This window comes from Chlorocebus sabaeus, chromosome 12, assembly GCF_047675955.1.
Source record: "Chlorocebus sabaeus isolate Y175 chromosome 12, mChlSab1.0.hap1, whole genome shotgun sequence".
In the NCBI taxonomy this organism is placed as follows: Eukaryota; Metazoa; Chordata; class Mammalia; order Primates; family Cercopithecidae; genus Chlorocebus; species Chlorocebus sabaeus.
This window is the reverse complement of record NC_132915.1, coordinates 47,145,162-47,166,844: the sequence shown is the minus strand read 5'-3', so window position 1 is coordinate 47,166,844 and position 21,683 is coordinate 47,145,162. Positions and strand designations below refer to the sequence as shown.

The 21,683-nt window shown below is 41.7% G+C and overlaps 1 protein-coding gene across 2 annotated transcripts in view; it reads right to left on the bottom strand.

Annotated features, from left to right (window-relative positions):
• Nucleotides 1-14,473: 14,473 nt before the first annotated feature.
• Nucleotides 14,474-21,683, bottom strand: part of SH3GL2 (SH3 domain containing GRB2 like 2, endophilin A1) — a 236,923-nt gene continuing 229,713 nt past the window's right edge. Inside the window, exons 7-9 of one of the 2 annotated variants that reach the window (XM_007969156.3) lie at nucleotides 20,499-20,602; nucleotides 18,370-18,500; nucleotides 14,474-16,064 (exon numbers count right to left, since the gene is read on the bottom strand). In XM_007969156.3, coding sequence (XP_007967347.1) covers nucleotides 15,865-16,064; nucleotides 18,370-18,500; nucleotides 20,499-20,602 — 435 coding nt within the window. In that variant the 3' untranslated portion in view covers nucleotides 14,474-15,864. The remainder of the gene's footprint in view (nucleotides 16,065-18,369; nucleotides 18,501-20,498; nucleotides 20,603-21,683) is intronic. The other variant, XM_073021633.1, reaches the window with a different exon arrangement.

Below are 21,683 nucleotides of genomic sequence, written 5' to 3'. Positions count from 1 at the left end.
CCAACCTGGCCTAAGTGATTTCCCACAAAGTGAGGAAATGAAACAGTGTTTGAACAAGCGAAAAGTTGGTACATTTTTAAGACGCCAAATGATGCTCTTCGGACCACTTCAGGTGTGCTCAACTCAGCAGCTGCAGCCCCTCTGCCTAAGGAGGGGAACTTAAAGAGTGCATCATTTTAGTAATAAACTTCAGAGGATTCTGAACGTTTGCCATAACTCTGAATGACCTCAAAATACTCCATGGATACATTACATTATACAAAGTATAACTTTAAATAACTAATGCATGATTTCAATCTTTTGATGAAAAAACTAAAATTTCTAAAATAACTATTGCATTATTTCAATCTTTTGATTTAAAAAAACCTAAAAATCAGAACTTCTTTTGGAGAAAATAAAAATAAAAGCCAGCTTAATGCTACAGGAATCAAACTAAAGCTAAAGGGCATTCTAGCCAAAGGTCACAGTGCCCTCTACCGGCTATCGGTAGCTAACAAACCATGGGGAAAAAAATCACAGAGGAAGCCGCTTTATATTCAAATCCATTCACGGGATTATTAAAAAATATTTCAGTCCCTGCAAAGAAAATGAGCTGTGGCTATAAAAGAGGGAAAGACTCAGTCCCTGTTTTCAAGGGGGTTGAAGACAAGTATGAGAAAGAGAAATTTGGAATTACAGTAGAGTGGGATAAATGATGCAATCTAGAACACCAGGTGGGCATTTCGTCCAGCATGCAGGGGTGCGGGGCAGTGCCTGAGCTGAGGATTGAAAAGGGGTAGGAGTGAGCCATGTGAACGGAGGTGTGTGTAGATGGGCAGTAACGCTCCAGGCAGTGGAGCCACAGATGCAGAGGCACGGAAGTGAGAAAATTACTTTTGGTTACCTACTCACCAACCATTCCCTGACTTCTTTTTCCCTCTGGTCTGCCTTCCTGTTGGTGGCTGAATGTGCCAGGTACTGACTTTCCTGCCTGCTTTTATGGCTAGAAATAGTACTGTGAACAAATTCTGAGATATAAGGGAACACTTGCTAGAGGGATGGCTGAGATAGAATTTCTTTGATGATAAAAGAGGAGACACCCATGAAGACAACCCATCATGTCAATCTGCTTGTCAAAGCTGTCGTGAAAAGAGGTGGTCCTTGTTGCTGCTGCAGCCTTCTGGTGAACACGAATGGCAGCATCACTAACACTGTGAGGCTGGCAGTCCTTGGTGACATCACAGAGCTGCTGAACCATCCACCCCTGGGACCACCTATTTCTGTCCTTGTTGTTATGAAAGAAGAAATAACCCTTATGGCTTAAATCACTCCCAGTTAGGTATTCTGTTATCTTTAGCTAAAGCATACTCAATGATATGCTCACATTCTCTGACGTGAGGAACCAGTGCAAGGTTTAAGCAAGGATGTAACACAATGAAATCTGCATTTCAGAAAGATCAGGCTGAAAACAAGCAGAGAATGAATTGAAAGAGAGCAAGATAAGAGTGAAGAGGACCAAGTAGGACACCTATAATGGTGTAAGTGAGGATTGGGGAGAAAGGCAGAGATTAGAGTCTGAACTAAGAATGAAACAAGAGGGAGAGATCTAAAGAATCATGAGAAAGTTGAATGGACAGGGTTTGGTCATTCGTGTGGGAACTAGAAGATGGGATGAAGGGAGGAGTCAAGAACAAATCCAAAGTTTGGGGCTTAAATAATGAGGTAGGTAGATGGGTCACTCTTGATATTCAGAATTGAGGAGAATTAGATTTATGAATGAATGGAAATGATGAATTCTGTTTACACACAGAGTTTAAAGAACCAAGAAGCTGAATTTCATATATGAAAATCAGAGAATCTGGACTTAAGAGAAAGATTTTCAACATATTAATGTGTGCACAGTAATTGAAGTTATGGAACTCAACTTGGTCACTTTTTGGGGAACATATATATATAGAGAGAGAGAGAAGGAGACAAGAAAACAGTGTGGAGAGGAGCCCTCACGATGACCAACACCCACAGACAGACAGAAAGGAAAGCTACATAGAAACAAAAGACAACAAAATAGCAGAGGGAGAAAGCAAAGAATGAAGCATTCTCAAAAGGCAAAGCAACCAAGTTTCCAGAAGGAAACTTCCCACTTCAGTGACACAGGGTGAGGAAACACCACTTTGGTGCCTTTAACTAGGACAGTTCTGTGGAGTGTTGAGTACAGAAGCCAATTAAATTGGAGAGATGAAATGTATATGAGCAGTAGATGCTTCATTCAAGAAGATGGCTATGCAAGGGAGGAGAAACATTGAGGGACAGTTAGGGAACACATGGCGAAGGGTATCATTTCAAGATGTGGGACATTTGAATGTATTTACATATTGAAGAGGAAAACCAGCAGAGGAAGTGGGTCAGAGAGAGGGGAGACAGGTGATAATTGATGACATAAGATCCCTGAGGTTTCAGGAGGGAGTTGTAGGCACAAGCCTTGCAAACAAATTCAGATCACAGTTCCTTACAAAGCCACTTAATTCCAACTCTTGGGTGGAAAATTTTATCCCACTCAACACGGGGGCTCTCCTACCTCCCAAGGATCATGGAAGGGTCATAGCATACCATCAAAACATCTGGATGAGCACTCCAGCTGTTAACCACAGTGATTACCACAGAGATGCCCACTTTTCCAGTCTACAGGGCCCATCTGCTTTGGAGATACTGGGAGCCCATAGGCCTGGGAGCAAGTATCATAGGATTTATCATATACACAATCCAGCATCTCCCAGGGTACTGCCACTGAGTCCACAACACAGGTTAGAATTCCCCTTCCCACTCCACCTCCAACCTCTTCCTCATATGCAGAAAATCATTCTATTCATACTTATGGCGGCCTGTGTCATTTTTTGGGCCCAAATATGCTCCCTCTCCTCCATAAAAGGTAAAAGAAGGTAAGGTGAAGGTGAAAGAAAGTTTTGTGTTCCCCCAGAGTCAAAAATTTTGTAACCAAACTCCTTAATAAAAATACAGGGATATGTTTTCTCATGCTTGTACTAGTTAGAGGGACTTTGAAACATGGTATTGCCACCACTTTAGATTTGCATTGCTTTAACATGAACCAGAAAATGATACGACATCATACTGTCCCAGTTTCTATCAGCTGGATTTGGTGGCTCCATATTCATAAGACCCAAATATGCAACTGTAATTTGATGTTCTCACCCAAAAGCCAATCATCTCTGTGTGTCAGATGTTCTTTCTGGAGATGCCACTGCTCATCTTCAGGTGGGAAGAATAAAGTGAATTAATTTTGGAAAGCAAAGTCAGCAAACCCCTTCAGATGTGTGGACAAGGGCCACTCGTGTCTTCATCCTTTTAAACAAATGCTGGGTACAAGGCAAGCAATAATTCCCGCAGCTAAAGACCCGGACCCTCTAGTAGACTTGCATCATAAGATACATAAAATGCCATATTTTTAAGAGAAAAGGGGGAGGTGGTGGCGTTAACTCATTATAAAGAGGAGTCTTGCTCTTTATACAACTTGAACAGCCTCCAGTAATGTCCAGGGAAGGGGGAGTTTGACTAGTGGAAAGGTGCATTCCAGACCTCCTGGTATGAATGGCCCCATGGCAGAAATCATCGCATCTGGCTATCAGCGCACGGTGAAACTGAACATTACAATTACCAACTGACTGTAAGCACACAGACTCAAATTTAGCTTTCTGCAGAGCTCACCTGCACAAAGAACACACAGATTGGATGATACAGCCTTTCAGCCTCTGTGATAGTTTCCCCACCAGCTGGCATCCCACACCGCTTGGGTGAATGTTTAACCTGCGTTAAATAAATAGATCCTTGCTGTTAGCCCTCCTGAGGCCTATTACACAGGGCTGCCCATGTGAAAAACAGCTTGCTCACACAAATCAATGCTTCAAATTTGAAGCATCTGGTCCAGTGACTTCAACTTTAGGCTTATATTTGAAAGCACGGTTTGATTTCTCTGTTCACTTAGCGTATCGCACGTGATCGGCAGTTTCACAGGCCCATCAGTAGACCTCAAGATCAGCTCCCTTGAAGAGGAACAGCCTATGTGTTTGAGAAGCCCCCAAGGACCTTCCAAAGATAATGGGGGAGGGGGCATGTCACAAACTATTTAAACATACCCTGCAATTTTTTTGAAAACCTGTAGGACCTTTTCATGGAATTAGTACCAGTCATTGCTTACATATGACTTATGTTAATTGTAATTGAATAACTTCTCGTTCTTGCTCATTCAGAAAATAAAATAACCCCCTAGCACCTAGGCTGTGGTCTTCAAATTCTATCTCCTACTCAACAGAAACAAGACTCCTTGAAGAAATGGCCAATTCCACTTCTGGGGTAAGAAATCTACCAGAGCAGCCTAGTATTTCTAACCTCACCAGAAAGCAAGGAAGTTTGGAGTGACACCTAGGGTTGTATTCAAAGTACTTGGAATTCAACTTGAATAGATTCACACGGGCCAAAGTAGGGACAATTTGAGTATCAAAGGATAACTCCAATGGATTAAAAGCATACCAGATATGTTTAGATCCATGAATTCATAATACTTTAAAAATATTTATTGGAAATGGTAGTCAGTTAACTATTTTGAAAACAAAAACAGAAGAAAAACATCAAGATTTTATTCTGTCTTTCCTCTATAGACTATACTGCTGAAAAACAGCAGTAGATGATGAAAATTTCTTTATAGAAGTATTCTAGCAAATAAAGAAATGATAAAATTAGAATGTCACAACTTTGCAAATTCTAATGAATTAATGCATCTAAGGAATGACCATCAACGGCTGCCAAAATCACACAAAGATAAATTATCGAAGATTAAATACCTCCTGATGGAAGCACACACTAGCTAAGAGGTAGTTTTGCTAGAAACTCAAGGCACTTCCCTAGATCTAAACACCAAATCACTGGAAACAAAAAGGATATTAGGAACAAGTGAGGGATACAATAAGCAAAATCCAGACTGCAGGAAACTCTATGGAATGAATGATCTTGTATCTTCAATGAATTGCAAGAAAAAAATATGGAAAGGATATCAACGAATTGAGTCTTAAAAGTCCTATCAGCCCTCTCCCAAATAAAAGGAAATCGCTGATTCCCTTTTTTCATTGACCATGGAGTGATCTATTCCCCTTTAACCTCAATGCCCCACAGTTTTCCCAAGACGTGACTACAACGATGCTCTCATTCTGATACATTGTTAGTCCTCAGGTCCTACTTCCTACCTTAATATTTCTCCTTCTACCTCCGTGTTCTTGAGATCCCACCCCTCATTCCTGCCAATGCATTTATGTTAACTGAAGCCTTACTACTTGCTATTAAGTCACATGAACCCTAAATCCACTACAACCCTGATGTCACTCAAGATCTCTGGTTCTGGGAAGCTCGAGGGGATTGGAAAGGTGAAACTACTGCTAAAAGCTAGGTCTTTAGGGCTGGCCACAGAAAGAAATCCTACTCACAGTAGTTGTCCAAAGCAGAAATAGTACAGCACATCTGAGCCACAATCCTTGAGGTTCAGCAAGGGAATCAAATATAAACATAAGTCTAGGGATAGATGAGATTATAAAACATAAATAATACCAAGAGCCAGGAACCAGTTGGGACCTAGACTGGGGCGGAAAGGGAAACAGATCAATTAAGAGAGCCTAAGATTTGGATATAAGGAACAGGGAGGACATCAATTGATTTGTGTTTGTCCAGTATTCCACTTAGATTTGGGAGCTGCTGCTTTGACTCCATCCCAAAGTCTTGGCCCTCCTCCTCCACAAGGGGGCGGCAATGACCAACACTGGGACTACCATGGAGCCCTATCCACCTCACTGCAGTGCTTGGACCATTGGGACTTGTCCAAGGTTGGACACAGATCCAAGACGGGCTAATCAGGCTTCTTCCATGAAATTTTCCTATTTGGATATTAAAAAGAAAGGGCACCTTCTACCTTTATGTATGAAGTCTCACATCTACCAGCAATCATCTTTCCCATGATGTGCAAAGAGTTGTCTATGGCAGGAGAGAATTAAGCCAACACATCAAGAGGAATGGAAATAAGCACAGCTGAGATATAAAAACAGAAGAAAAAAAGAGGGCGGCAAGCTCTAATGACATTGCTTGAGACCCTAGATCCAGTCTTGCCCAAAGTGAATTCTGTCCTTGAGTTTACCTATTACATGAACCAATTCATTCCTTTTTTGTTATTTAGTGTGTGTTAGGTTACTGTTACTTACAATGAAGATTTTCACTACTGTAATACCTAGGACAGGTAGGCTCTATACCCATTCCAAAGCCTCATAGGGTATGGTGCAATCACGGCTCACTGCAGCCTCAACCTCCCAGGCTCAGGTGATCCTCCCATCTCAGCTCCCCAAGTAGCTGGGACTACAGGCATGCACCACCATGCCCATCTGATTTTTTTGTTTGTTTGTTTTTGTTTTTGTTTGGTAGAAGTGGGGTGTCGCCATGTTGCCCAGGCTGGTCTTGAACTCCTGGGCTCAACTGATCCGGCTGCCTCAACCTCCCAAAGTGTTTGGATTACAGGTGTGAGCCACCACACCCAGCCACTCCTTTCATTCATTAAAGCTCCAGTGGCTCCAATCTTATGAGCTTCTGCTCTTTCCCTAGTCTCTCGGTGAATGAATTTGAATCATTTTATAGTGGATGCAGCCTCCAAATTTTAAAAAGCCATACATTGTTATGGTTCAGTGGTACGTTTTATGAAAAGAGGTGCACAACGAGTATTTTGGAAAATGCAACTCATTTTCCACTGACTTAAACTACCATCGCAGAAATGTTTCATAGAGGAAGACTTTATAGCTACAGTCAGAACCGATTCTAAACCCAGAATTTGTGAACCTTGGACTGTTCTTGTTTCATTAAATCACATGGCGTGCCTATTCTATGTCTTGTATTATTTTAAACACTTCACCTCAACCACCTACCATAATACTTAAGTAGGTACTATTATATCCCCATTTTACAATTAAAGAAACTGAGGCACAGAGAGTTTAAATAATCTACCCAACATAACAGAGTTAGTAAATGGCACGTAGTGGAAGTGATGTGTTTGAATCTGGGGACCTGAATGCCTCATCTACAAAATGTTAGTTATTTGAAACCCTGTGTGCTAAGGTCCATGGAGTGCATGAGCTTTGGAGTCAGAAAAACTTGCCTAGAATTCTGAGCCTTAGGTTTTTTCCCTATGTAAAATTGACCACACCTTTCTCTAGAGTTTGTTGTATAGATTAAATGAGACAAAACAGGTCTAGCAGTTATGAAAACTGTGAAAATCTCTCCTACCGTGAAACAAATGGGCTTTGCAGATTATTGCCTGCAGCTACAGAGCAGAGTATACTAGAAATCAAACTCAGAACTTGTTACAGAGGTAAAACTAGACAGAAAATGTAGACCAGGCATTGTGGCTCTTCCCTGTAATCCCAGCACTTTAGAAGGCCAAGGAAGGAGGATCACTTGAGCCCAGGAGTTTGAGACCAGTCTGGGCAATGTAGTAAGACTGCGTCTCTACAAAAATTAGCTGAGCATGGTAGTGCATGCCTGTACTCTCAGCAATGCTGGAGGCTGAAGTGGGAGGATCACTTGAGCCTGGGAGGCAGAGGTTGCAGTGAGCCAAGATCGTGGCACTGCAATCCAGCCTGGATGACACAGTGAGACCCCTGTCTCAGAAAAAAAAACAAAAACAAAGAAGAGGGAAAAGAAAATAGAATGTACAATCTCAACAGTTCTCTTATGTCAGAACGAGGAACAATAGGACCCACAAGCTGTCATGGACCTGTCTAGGTAGACAAGGCTCAGAATCTTCAACTCTTGGATTCTCCTGAATCATCCCATCTGACACAGGCACATCCTTCCTCCACTTTACTAGAGGACAGCAGCCTCCCCTTGCTTGAAGACCCTGCAAAGACTTCACCTAAGGGTCCTGCTTCCCAAGATCAGTCCCTGCTGCCTTTCAGCTGATAAAGTAACATAGCTCAGTACATCCAGAGCAGAAAAACCCAGTACCTGCTCTGGGTGAAACAGTCTATGCATTATAGGAAGAGCAGGCTCATATGTACTGGCAGAGACTCGGGGCAGACTCGTGGGAGTGGATCTCAAGAGGGTTGAAATGGGGATGGATGACAGAAATCTAAGGCTGAATTGGAGAATTTATTGGCATGGGAGAACTCTCCTGTGACTCAATATTCAACACCTAGAGCTAATCCTAATGTGTTGTTGGGATAGCCCCTTGAAACTTGGATATGGTGATAGCCTGAAGTAAACAAAGTAGAGATGCTGGAGCTACCTTATCAGAGTGGTAAGGACATGGAAAGAGGTTTCATGCAGGTGAGCACGTTAGTTGGGATATTTTTCAAGATGGATGGCTAATGATGCCAGTGCTATTCATCAACAAAACTATAGCATTTTCCACTTAACTAAAATATCTCAATTTTTTGTAATTTAAAACATTACTCACAAATTAGTTGTTGCCTGAAGATGGGGGTAGAAACAGGGTTGACTGCAAATGGGCACAATTCTTAGGGTGGGATGGAGATGTTCTAAAACTGGAGTTTGGTGCTATTTGCATGTTTCTCTACGCTTACCGAAAACCATTAACCTATACATTTCAAAAGGGTGAATGTTATTGTAGGTAAATTGTACCTAATGAAGCTGCTCTAAGCATTACTCCTAAGAATACTGTTGTTTATACTTTGTAACTTTTACTATTGTCTCTAGATATGGCATTTTTCTAGGGCTGATGTCCAAGGTAAAATACTGTGACCTAGACCTTTTCAGCTTTAGGTGACCTAAAAGCTGAGGTGAGACTGCAGATCATCAAGCGGTTCAAGGAGTTTAGGTAATTCCTATAGTAAAAACATGCAGCCCTAGTTAAACTGCCAGTCACTTATGGGGTAACTATGCCAGCTGATCCACAAGCACGCTTTTTATTAGATGAGCGGGAGCTTGGTTCTTTTCCCAAAGATCACATACTATTTACTGGATATCACTGTGACACCCATACTTGCTAAAAATGACTAACTTATTAAAGGAGCAATAGTTTAAGCAGCATGTTATGTGAAAAAGAAAGATCTTAAATGCAGCTTATGTATATATGATGACTATATAACCACCAGGCAAATTGGTCAGATTTCTAACTGATTAATTTTTGGGCAGGCCAGCAGAGGGCAATCTAGGTCCCATGAAAATACTCAGAGAAAAATAAAAGAACAAAAATTTAAAAAGAACATGAAACACAATATATAATTAGATGGCACCAAAATTTTGGTGATTGGGCATGTGAAGTCAGTAAGTCTATGTTTCCTCAGACTCGAACCACCTTCCTCCTTCATCCCTATTTTACGCATAATAAATTCAGATCTTTTTTCATTTCAGAAAAGAAAAATCAAGAGAAAAGGCTGTGTTACTACTAATGTCAGGGATTAACCTGTGCATTCTGCAACACTGTTAACTTTCTCTTTTCATGAGAAGCACTTGTATTGCCATGTGAGAGGAAGCTGGTTCCTCATATCCCCTTCTTGGTTGCCAACTCATCTCTTAAATGAACTTCTTCCATTGCACTCACAAACCAAAGAATTCCCAAATTTGAAGGCGGGTTCTTCAGTGTGACTTTGAATGCTGCCTCTGTAAGAACTGTGGGGTGGGGCAAGATGCCTGTCACACATGTGGATCCTGGCCCTCTTCTCGAAAAATGAATCAGAATATCTGGTGTCAGGACCCAGAAATCTGCATTTTAGCATGTATCCCTCAGGGTTCTGGTATGAACTGAAGGGTGTGACCCACTGATCTAAATAAGAAAAGCAAGAGTGCTCAGAGTAGCCCATCTGAGGAACGTGGGGCTAACTGCAGACTTACCTCTCTCTGATTCCCCTCGCAAGATGGGAAGTGGGCAGCAAAGCATAAATGAATGACCTGGAAGAAGGTGGGAATTCCAAGTCAGCACAGACTCAGGTCTAGCGCAAAGTTGGTAATGTCGTCAGCAAAGTTGGTAAAACACCAGGATGTCCTGAATTTGCAAGATCACTCTGAGTGGAAACATATGCATCGAATTACTGGATCAATCAAAAAATGTGAATGTCTCAAAGCAAAAACAGTAGATAAGAAAGTCAGTGAGCAGTTGGCTGCTTATTTAAAAAGTTATCATACACACAAGAGCTCCCCAAACTTGCCTGAATGGGAGAGTTGCTTGGGAAGCTTGCTAAAAAACCTGATGCTGACCCTCGAGGGAATGTTTAAGCAGCTACCGGGGCACAATTCAAGCGGGACTTCCTGGGTCTGCAAAAAATGCCTGGATTTCCCTAAGCCATCATTCTCCACAAAAGTTTTATTCACAGTGTGAGCCCGAAGAACATTTCAGTTGAGGAAAATGACTGAATAATACCTCTGTGTTTTCTGATCATTCTCAACACCAACGGCAGGGCCAACAGTTGGCTCTTCCTAAGTTTATTTGGTAGAGCAGCACTACTTCAAGTGTAGTCCAGGGACTGGCAACATCTCTATGGAGCTTGTTAGAAATGCACATTCTTAGGCCCCACTCCAGACATACTGAATGAGAACATCTGGAGATGGAGGCCAGGCACGTTTTAACAAGACCCAGGTGATTCTGGTGCATATCAGTTTTAGATGCCCTGTAGATTTTTTCCTAAATCTTTCAGCGGTAAATACCACTTGCTAGGGGTCCCTCTATGGTCAGTTCTGATTCTGAGCAGCTGTAATGAGAACCTGGAAATCCAATTTGTACAGTTATCTTATTACCTGATAATAAGAGTCACCTGGACTCTTATTTCCATGAGTCCTGGAGGCAGATGTTTTGATAAGGGATGCACATAAAAATCACTGACAGAGCTTTTTAAAAATGGATTCTTTGGTCTTTTCCCAAACTAGCAAATCATCATATTCAGTTTCCTTTTCAAGAAAGTGGTAGTGAGATGCTGTACTCCATTCTTTTGCTCCCAAAGCTGACAGCCTATTCCCCTGCTGTCAAGAGTCAGAGTTGTCTCTTGCCCTAAGTGGAAGGCTGCCGTCACTTAGGCACACGTGATAGCAGAGGAACATTCAACTGCCTGACCTGTCAGCGGTTAGCATTCAATGGGTCCTTAAAAAATAGCTTTGTTGTTTTCCTTGACAGCCCCTTTAACCAAGGGGCTCATAACTAGACCCCATAAAGCTGGGCCTAGAAATTGCTGGTATGGCCTTGCAGCACTCTAAGTCTCTTCCACCAACCATTAGCCAGAGTTCTAATGGCAGCTGTCTGCCTCCTTCTTCAGCATAACGTCCCTCCTTCATCACCTCCCCATCCCCGTGCGATGGAAGGCAGTCTGCATGTTTAGCAGTAGTTCTAATTCTGGCTAATGAAACACAGGCTTTAAAAGTGCCCACATACTGTTTCCTGGAATCTCAGCGAAAGAAAATAAAAGTGCCCACACATTAATAGTTTCATCCAGAACACTAGAAGCTATCTTGAAAATAAAGTGTTGGGCTAAATTTCCTAAATAATGTACGCAGGACTTGGCACGTTCCAGAGTATTTTGTGTACTATACACAGCCCCAGGGAAATCTCCATTCTAGGTCATATCATTCTTATCATCTACTGATTTATGGCAAAGAGAAAGTATGTGAAAGTAACTATACTCCTAGAGCTTTCTCTTTAAGACCTATTAAATCTAGTAGACCTATTAGAAAAAGAAACAAAACGATTGCCCCACTGAATTTATTATTCATTTTAGTTCAGTTTAATTCTGTTTCTGTTTCCACTTCAGACAGTTTGTTCCAATGATCTTAGAAGAACAAGTGTTTTCTGGTAAATTCAACTTCTAGTAGTGGTCCACTGAGTAATTTCCACACGTAAGGTTTTGTATTAAGGTATTAAGTATCCTTCAGCAAAAATAAGGAATTAACAGTCCTGTATCTGGTGAGTACGTTAGTAATGGTCTCCAAAAGACTTCCTTAAATCAAGAGTAAGTTCTTCCTGGAATCTGTGGTCATGACACTTGTTTCATGTGACATTGACTCAGAATGAGATTACTGTATTTGGTGCAAGCTCTTGCTGTTTTCACTTTGGGGTTATGGAACTAATATTAAAAAGGTTCAGTTGATATGAGTGCATCACATTAAACATAATGGAATGCTTTTCCTTCAAATATGGTCGAATGCATCTATGTCTCTTTCTGGACTCGCTGCTCTGTATAGACCATCTATTCTTTCTATCGAAACCATACTACTTTAATTACTGTAACTTTTTAATGTTTTATATCTAGAAAGAGTGAGTCCTCCAACTTTGTTATTCTTTGAGGAAAAAAACATCTTTTTGCTTTTCCACAAAAATTTTTATGACAGGCTTAAAAGTTGAACTTGTCAATTCTCAAACACGTGGAAACAAACTTCCTGCGTTTTTTGTTTGAAATTGCACTTTTTTAACAGCTAGATTTGGGGGAATATGATACCTTTACAAGACTGGGTTTTCCAATCTAAAAACACAGAATGTCTTTCAATTACTTTCTCAGATATGTTCCATGATTTTCTACACAGAGATCATGCATAATCTTGCTAGATCTATATCTATGGGGTGTGTGTGTGTGTGTGTGTGTGTGTATATATATATATTTTTTAAGACGGAGTCTCACTGTCTCCCAGGCTGGAGTGCAGTGGTGCAATCTTGGCTCACTGCAAGCTCCGCCTCCTGGGTTCACGTCATTCTCCTACCTCAGCCTCCCAAGTAGCGGGGTTGACAGGCACCCACCACCACACCCGGGTAATTTTTTGTATTTTTAGTAGAGACGGGGTTTCACCATGTTAGCCAGGATGGTCTCGATCTCCCGACCTCGTGATCCGCCCGCCTCAGCCTCCCGAAGTGCTGGGACTACAGGCGTGAGCCAACGCGTCCAGCCGGTTTTGGTTTTTGATGCCTTTGTGAATGACATTTTTTTAAACTGCATTTTTTCTGACTGCTATTGATATATAGAAATAAAATTTTTGTATATTCCTCATATCTTGTGATCCTATTAAATTCACTGATTTTTCTAATAGTTTATCTTTGGATTCTTTATGATTTTCTATAGTCACAATACCATTAGTATTTCTTAAAATTGCTTTAGAGAATTGATCTGTAATACTCTAGAACTCATACAGCTAGAAAAAAACATTTTCATGTTAGACTAGTTCACATATAGAACTTTGATATGGTTTGGCTGGGTCTCCACCCAAATCTCATCTTCAACTGTAGTTCCCATAATCCCCACGTTGTGGGAAGGACTGGGTGGGAGCTAATTGGTAATTGAATCATGGGGGTGGGTCTTTCCCATGCTGTTCTCGTGATAGTGAATAAGTCTCATGAGATCTGATGGTTTTATAAAAGGCAATTTCCCTGCACATGCTCTCTTGCCTGCTACCACATAAGACGTATCTTTGTTCCTCCTTCATCTGCCGTGATTGTGAGGCCTCCCCAGCCATGTGGAACTGCAAGTCCATTAAATCTCTTCTTTTATAAATTACTCAGTCTCGGGTATTTCTTCATGGCAGTATGAAAATGGACTAACAGAAACTTAGTATATTTGATTACAACTATTCATGTTAGATTAGAAAATCTGGACTATTGGCCTCATCACAAAATAATAGAAATGGCCCCTAATACACAAAGAACATGTTCATTTTCTTGGGAATTCAGAAAATACATATTCTGTGTGCCCTGCTGCTCCCCTATTCCCACCCACACCCAAACATATACATCAAGAGAACACTGGGTTTTTTTGGTTTGTTTTGCTTTTTGGAGGCAGCATCTCACTCTGTCACCCAGACTGGAGTGCAATGGCATGATCTTGGCTCACTGCAATCTCTGCCTCCCAGGTTCAAGTGATTCTCGTGTCTCAGCCTTCTGAGTAGCTGGGATTACAGGCATGTGCCACCACGCCCAGCTAAGTTCTGCATTTTTAGCAGAGACAAGATTTTTCCATGTTGGCCGGCTGGTCTCAAACGCCTGACCTCAGTTGATCCACCTGCCTTGGCCTCTCAAAGTGCTGGGATTACAGGTGTGAGCCACTGCACCTGGCCTAATACTGGCTTTCGATCAAACTATATTTCCATGTCTATTTCTTTACCTTCAATTATGAAAGAAAATAAAAGGCTAGTTGAAGAGATATATTTTATTTCCCCTTCCTAACATTATATTCTTCAGATGATATCACTTTTAACAATATATCATTTAACATCTATGAGACGAAATTCTCCTTACTTTCTTCTCTCCCAAATTCTCCTCCTTCCTGGGGTTACCAAGAAGATCCCAATGTCCAGGCTAGCTACATCCTTGCTGCTGAAACTTTTCCTACATATAAAGAGATAGATATGAAGTTGGAACCAGGTCTTGTTTGGCTGCATGACAAAGCAATGGAGACTGAAACCAGCCCCCATCCACCCATTGTTAGACCCAAAGAACTGACACAAAATGAAGGAGCAGAGCCTTTGGTTCTGTCTTCAGCAATATTTATTGGAAACAGCGATGCTTCCTGTGGTAAGAGTTTATACATTAAGCAGTAAGATTTGCCTTTCACTCCACATGATCCGCTACTGCAGGTGGCACATCGGAAGCAGCACGTTAAACCTCTGAAAGAGTCTGTACAGCTAGATAAATAGAACTCTGGATACCTAACAGGACTTTCATGACTGATACAAAAAAACAAAAACAAAAACAAAAAAAACACTGATAAGCTTACACACAGCACTGTATACACAAAATGAAGATTATGGATAGAAGGGGCAGAAGTAAAAGTACCGACTGAATTGGGAAAGAGTTTTGCATATGCAGCCATATACCTTAAACTGCTAAGCACAAAAATCATCTTTATTTGGTCCTCATTGAGGGCAGAATCTGCACAAATGATGTTCAAAGAACACAGGGTAAAAGTGGAAAGGAAAGGTATTTACTGTTTCTCAGTCTATGAACTAGTGGAAAGATGGTTACTAGTGTTTTCCTCCTCGTGTCTCTGTGCCAAATGGATTCATGAAACATGTCATTCACAAATAAAACTGAAGAGATTTGTTCCCCCTTCCCTGTGCCCTTCAGAAATAGCCTAAATACATACAGAGTTTCTGTACACCAAGAAATTTAAGCTTGGATACCAGATTTCTTCCCATTTCCTCATAATGGATAATTTCTTTTCAGCCTCTCTCACAATAATGCTGATTAACTGTCTTACTGAAAAATAATTTGGAATTACCGCTCTGGCTTTAGTAGCAAGGAGGGAAGAAAACTGGCTATACCTCAGAAATAGCCATAAGTGTGAAGAGCTGAGATGCCTGTTTGCAGAGAATGCTTTGAACCCACAATTAACACTTTTCTAGGGATGCATTAAGAGACAAATTCATTCAGATCAGGAGACAATTTGCTGGTGAGGGAAGGCTTACTTTGACAATTCCATGACTCACATATTTGGGAAGGGACGGTGTGAAAGCAAAAGCTTTCTCCTCTTTGCATGGAGAAATGCAAAAAGACCTTCAGATGCCCCCTGGGGTGATAGACAATATCTTCGGTGGGAAGGTTTTTCTGTGATGTGGCTCATGGTCATATTCTAAGAAACCACAGCCTCCTGAGAACTGTGTAAACAGCAGTTCTGTGACTACTGGCTGGTCTCAGATGATGTTTTAAAAAGCACATGCCATGCCCACCAGGCTAAGAGGATATCATCCATCACCATGACTCCTGTGGGAGCCCACAAGTCAACCAAATACACTTGGTGGGGCTGGATGACGTGGACCACTGCGGCCTGCACTTGGGATGTGTTATAAGCAGCATTACCAAAGCAGTGGTTAACCGTAACTATCTGAGTCAAGAGGAGGTGAGCCAGCCAGCATAACATCCTAATGGGGCAGGGCAACCAGAATTTCCACATAATTGATGGGGAAGAAGCCTGAATGGCCATGAAGCATCCCCTCATACCAGTTCTCATCAATTTGGTTAGTCAGTGTGATGATATCGCCCTCTTTAAATCCCAACTCCCCTTCATTTTCAGGTTCAAAGTCGTACAGAGCTCGGCAGCAGGGCTGATCCATTTGGACACCTGGGAGTAAGAGCAGGAGAGAAGAGAAGAACACACAAGGATAAGGGGTATTTAACTCACAGAATCTGCTGCCTGCTGCACCCACCTGGCTTGCTGCTCCCCATTTTTCCTCCCTCATTCCTCTTCCTGTTGAAGCTTCTTCTTGCTACTGGACCTCAGTGTCCACTCATTGGGCATCTTGCCCTCTACCAGTCCTCAGAAGCTTTCTCGGACCTTTGGAAGTTGCTGTATATTCCTGTTTCTGTTTCCAGTATGAAAAATGGTCACAACTATTCTTGTGATACATACAACAGATTTCGTTAAAGTTTGCCTTTGTGATAATGCCCAGAAATAGGAGGGACAATGACTTAAGAAGAATATAATGATGTAGGTTAATAACACAGCATGGCCTGAACTGTCTCATGTGAGCACTTTAAAATCTTTGCATATTTGAAAAAGTATGGTTAATTACATGAAGAATGTTTTTGAGTAACAGTTCGGTTATCACTATTTAAAATGATAATCCCAGCCTCTGCAAAACTGCTGTAACGTGGTAAAAACAGAATAATATAAAACACTGAGTTCAAGTTTTTACTTTCTGTGACCTTACACAGGGCACTTCACTCTGAGTTTCACTGTCTGAAATTGGATGTAACAGTAGGACTTACTTCACATTACTACTGTGGCTACTAAATGAGATAATGTAAAAAAAATTATGTAATTTATACTTGGTAAACTGTTGCATATATAAATATATGCAGTACACTGGAGCTATGGCATACAAAAATAATGTACTCTACCTCGAGTAAAATAATGAAGGATGAAATCATATCTTAAGAGGGATCTATTCCAAATGACCCACTGCATTAATATTAGATGCATACATATGTAGATACAGACTCAGACAAGTGCACACAGCTCCCATACCATCTAGGTGGCTGGAAAGGAAACAATGATTTAGAGAAAGAAGCAAATTACTGAGTCTCCAGATGAAAAGTGAAATATATGGCTGGTCTGCAGGCAGGGAGAAGCACAGCTATACACAATTTCTATGACTAGTCCTGGTGGCCAGCATCAGTAGCCACAGCTGCTTATGCCATGCCCAGAAGAGCTGAGCACAAAGGGCAGAGAGCGCCACCTACTGGCTCAGATCTTATTTTTTTTCCTTAATAAGTCTGAGAATCTTTTTTTTTTTTTGAGACGGAGTCTTGCTCTGTCGCCCAGGCTGGTGTGCAGTGGCCAGATCTCGGCTCACTGCAAGCTCCGCCTCCCGGGTTCACGCCATTCTCCTGCCTCAGCCTCCCGAGTAGCTGGGACTACAGGCACCCGCCACCTCGCCCGGCTAGTTTTTTGTAATATTTAGTAGAGACAGGGTTTCACCGTGTTAGCCAGGATGGTCTCGATCTCCTGACCTCGTGATCCACCCGTCTCCGCCTCCCAAAGTGCTGGGATTAAGTCTGAGAATCTTATCAAAAGTTTTCTACCGTAGAACATCAAGCACTGGGGATACAGGAAAAATAAAAGAAAGCTGCCTATCTCTAACATCCACATCCAGTATAAGACAGTTCCCACTTCAAACAAGCAAATGTGGAGGTTGAAAATGTCTCCAGCACAGGCTGTTGTGTAATCTGCATGTAGGGAGTGGAGAGCAAGCGTGACAAGGGAAAGAATGCTCTATTAGGTATGCATCGATATTCCTGAGATAAAATATCATCTAGCTTTTATTGTATCAACCCCAGTGCCACAGCATGATAAAGCGATCAGAGGTGAGGCACGGGAAAGAAAACCCAGCAAGTGTCGAGTTTCAAAATATCTTCTTCTGCAAATATATTTAACCATATGCTTCTGTGACTCAAGAAATCCAGCTCATCAGCACATTTCTGGAGCCGCTTGCCGTCTGTGGGTTATATGTGAATGCATATGGGGACACACTGTCCAGGGGCATTCATTGTCATACAGGCTGGATTCAGAGGGAACAGGAAGGAGAAAAGATGACACACGCAGACCAAACTAACAAGGAAAGGCAATTTACGACCACAAAGGAGGGCCAAAATAAAATGTGTTCATGTGTGCTGATGATTGAGAGAGAAAGGGATATACAAAGAAAGTTTTATACAGAAGAATTAAAAGGAAGGAAAGAAAAGGTAAATGAAAAAAGACAAAAGGATTCCTTTAACAGAGTTTCTACCTGACAAACCACTCCATAAGAAATCTATTACTGCATATTTCCTATGTAGCCAGATTGGATTATTCCTAAAACTTCTGGAAGAGTGTCAATGGATACGCCAAGGCCTATGCAATAGGATCTGCAGTCTCAGTTCCTTACCTGACGGCTTGGGAGTGCCTGTGTGGGAGAGACCCCCATTGGGCTGAGTACTGTCTCCAGTGGGAAACTCCAGGCTCATTCGTGGTTTAGGTTGATACTCCCTTCTAGGCTGAGCGGAAGCCTGTCTTATTCTGCAGTAAAAAGAAAAGAGGTGGGAAAGGTTATGTAGCCAGTTAAGTAAAAACAAAAGGAAATATAAAGATTCAGGAAATGCTTGAGTCACCCACCATGCTACCATGATGAACTGTGGGAAATCAAACAAGGACCCTTAGTTTTCTTGTGTGTGCATGTCTGAGATTTTGGTGATGTCCCTTTATGGGGCCATGTCCTCACTGTCTTCACTCTCTCTCTCAATCCCTGACTTCCTCTCTCATTTATTCAGAGTCCTTTATCCAAATATGCACTGTGCTAGGTACCAGGAACACAAAAATGAATTAAAACACAGTTCTTGTACACAAAAGCTAAATGCTTGAGGGGATGCATACCACATTCCCTATGATATTCTTATGCACTGCATGCCTGTATGAAAACACCTCATGTATCCCATAAATATATATACCTATGTACCCACAATTTTTTCAATTTTAAAAAAGACGCAAACAGATTATGGTCTGTAAGGGAGACAGAACACAAACAACTGATGGCCATAAATTTTAGTAAGCACTGTCACAGATATCTACAAAGTGCCACAGGAACACAGGGGTGTAGATGGGGGTGAGGGTGGGAAGGAGTCTACCTCTCCATAAGGAAGGTGGAGGAGGTTTAAGGAAAGAACTAAAAGATACACAGGAGTTGTTTCCAGATGAAAATGTGAAAGGGAGCTATTCCATTCAGAACATGAGAAGATTTGGATAGAGGGAAGGAGGAAATATACTGTGTGCTGTGAGAAGAATGAGCAGTTTGAGATATAGGGAGGAGGAAAGGAAAGAGGGAAGACAGAAGGAAATTGGAAAGGTATGGCCAATAATTGTCTTCTATACACCCCTAAATACTTTCCACGGTTTCAGGTATTCAATAAACAAAGTATGTAAGAGATTTGCAAGGGAGGGTGAGGGTTTAGGGTATGGTAACCGTAGAATGATACTGACTTTGAACATGTTTCAGAGGAAAGAAAGGAAAGTGCTCCCTTCATGCTCAAGAGACATTACAAAGACACATAATATTTCTTTAGTATTTTGAAGTATATGGTTTTAAAACCTTTCCGGAGGCTTCAGCATTACATAAATTTCCACAAGGGTGCGCTGAAGGAAAATGCTCAATTAGACCACGAATCAAAGAAGATGCTGAGATGAGATCAGCTTGAGGGAAAACAATGAAAATAGGTGATGTTTTCAATGGCGTGGAATCGTATGATTGGGGTCTTCATCATGCAGGCAGCCACGTGATCAGCTATGAGTCTAATCTGACCATGTGGCCTAAGAAAAAAGCCTGCTGAGGTGACCCTTTGAGGTATACGTGTTCAGCAAAATCACCCTGTTTGATCTGGCTGAATTAAAATAACACCCATTATAACACAGGACCACTGGTATACAGCCACACAGGCTGTGCCCCACAACTCCACGGAGCCACATTCGCAGGGTGGTTTCCTACGACTACAGCCCTGCTGTGAGGTACATCGAACAAGGTGAAAGCAGCTCTCTCTGATGGCAGAGGACTTGACCACCATTCAGAGAAACACAAGATGTGAAAAGAAACAGCCTTTCAAACAGGTTATGGTTGGCTGTGAACTCCAGTCGTACCACTGAGTGACCCTGGGCTAGTTACTTCACCTCTCTTAGCCTCAGTTTACTCATCTGTTAGTCGAGGCTAAAAATACTTAGGTTATAGGGCTATGATAAGATTGATGATGATATGTATCCAGCATTCATGATCAGCAGTAGCATCCTGCTGTCCCACCTGTGGCAACCAAAATATAATCCAAGTATCGACCTCTCATAAACAGAAAATTAGATTCAACAAACAAAGCACAAGAAAAAACAAAATCAACACAATCCACAAGGTGCCTGTGTAGGATAAGCAGGAATTCTGGCAGCTGTTTGTCTCCAAATGTATTTTATGATTTCCATTTCTGTCTGTATCATTTTATAGCAATGAAATGCAAATATGAAACGCAGGGAACGGTACAATACCTTTCTTCCAGTCTGACCGTGACTTGCTGCAGGATCTGGACTGCCTGCTTGTGGTATTCCAGCTGAGCTTGCACAAGTGCAGAAAGCTGGCTCACTTGTTCAATCTGCAGATCGACAGGAAAATCATGCCTTAGGTTCCATGTTACCATCCTTAAACAGCCACTACTGTTTCATACATACAGCAGGTTGCGCTCAACACACAGACCCTGCTTGGTGGTGCTGATGACTATGTGATAAGCCAATTAAGATACATAGGTCAGCAGGTTTCAAATCCATCAAGGATAAAAGAAAGCAACCTTATGCTTGGAATCATGCATATCGGTACCATGAGGAGAAGCAACACGGGTAACCCTCAGGAAGACCATAAAGCTCTAAAGAGTCTCATGCCTAGCTACAATCTTGTATTTGGGATTTGACTTCTTTTATTGATATAGAAAAGAAGGTATGCTGGCCAAAGGACTCTTTGTTCCCTATACTTTTCATGCTGTTAATATTGGTACTGTTAATAAAAATGTGACAATATCTCACATAATGTACCCGGAGAGGCGACATGGTATGACAGAAAAATCTGTGCTCTCTGAGCCTCCTCTATAATGTAAAAGGGCTGAATCAAGTGACATCTTGAGTGCAATCCTGCTCTAATATTCTAAGCTTGATCTCTCTTGATTTTACGTTTCACATTACGATCCAGCTAGGTAGCAGCCTCCAAGTCAACAGAGGCAGTGTTGTCCCATGAATGTGGGGATGGGGAAGCGTGCTGTGCTGCAGGGAAGGAGCATTGTGATTTGGGTCACCCCTCATGCCCACAGTATTCCTCTCGAGGAGTTAGGTGGGCACAAGTTGTTTTACATAAAAAAACCTACACTGTCTCCAGGTGGGGGGAAAGTCTGGATATGTTCAACATGCCTCCTGTGCCACAGTCAGGAGTAAGGCAAGCAGGCAATGTGATGGTTAATTTTAGGTGACAACTTGACTAGATTACAGGATCTCCAGAGAGCTGGTAAAGCATTGTTTCTGGGTGTGTTTGGTAGGGTGTTTTCAAAGAAGACTGGCATTCACTCAGTAGACTAAATAAGGAAGAGCTGCCCTTCCCTATGGGGGTGGATATCATCCACTCAGCTATGGACCCACACAGAACAAAAAGCAGAGGAAAGGCAAATTTGTTCTCTCTCTTCTAAGGCAGGG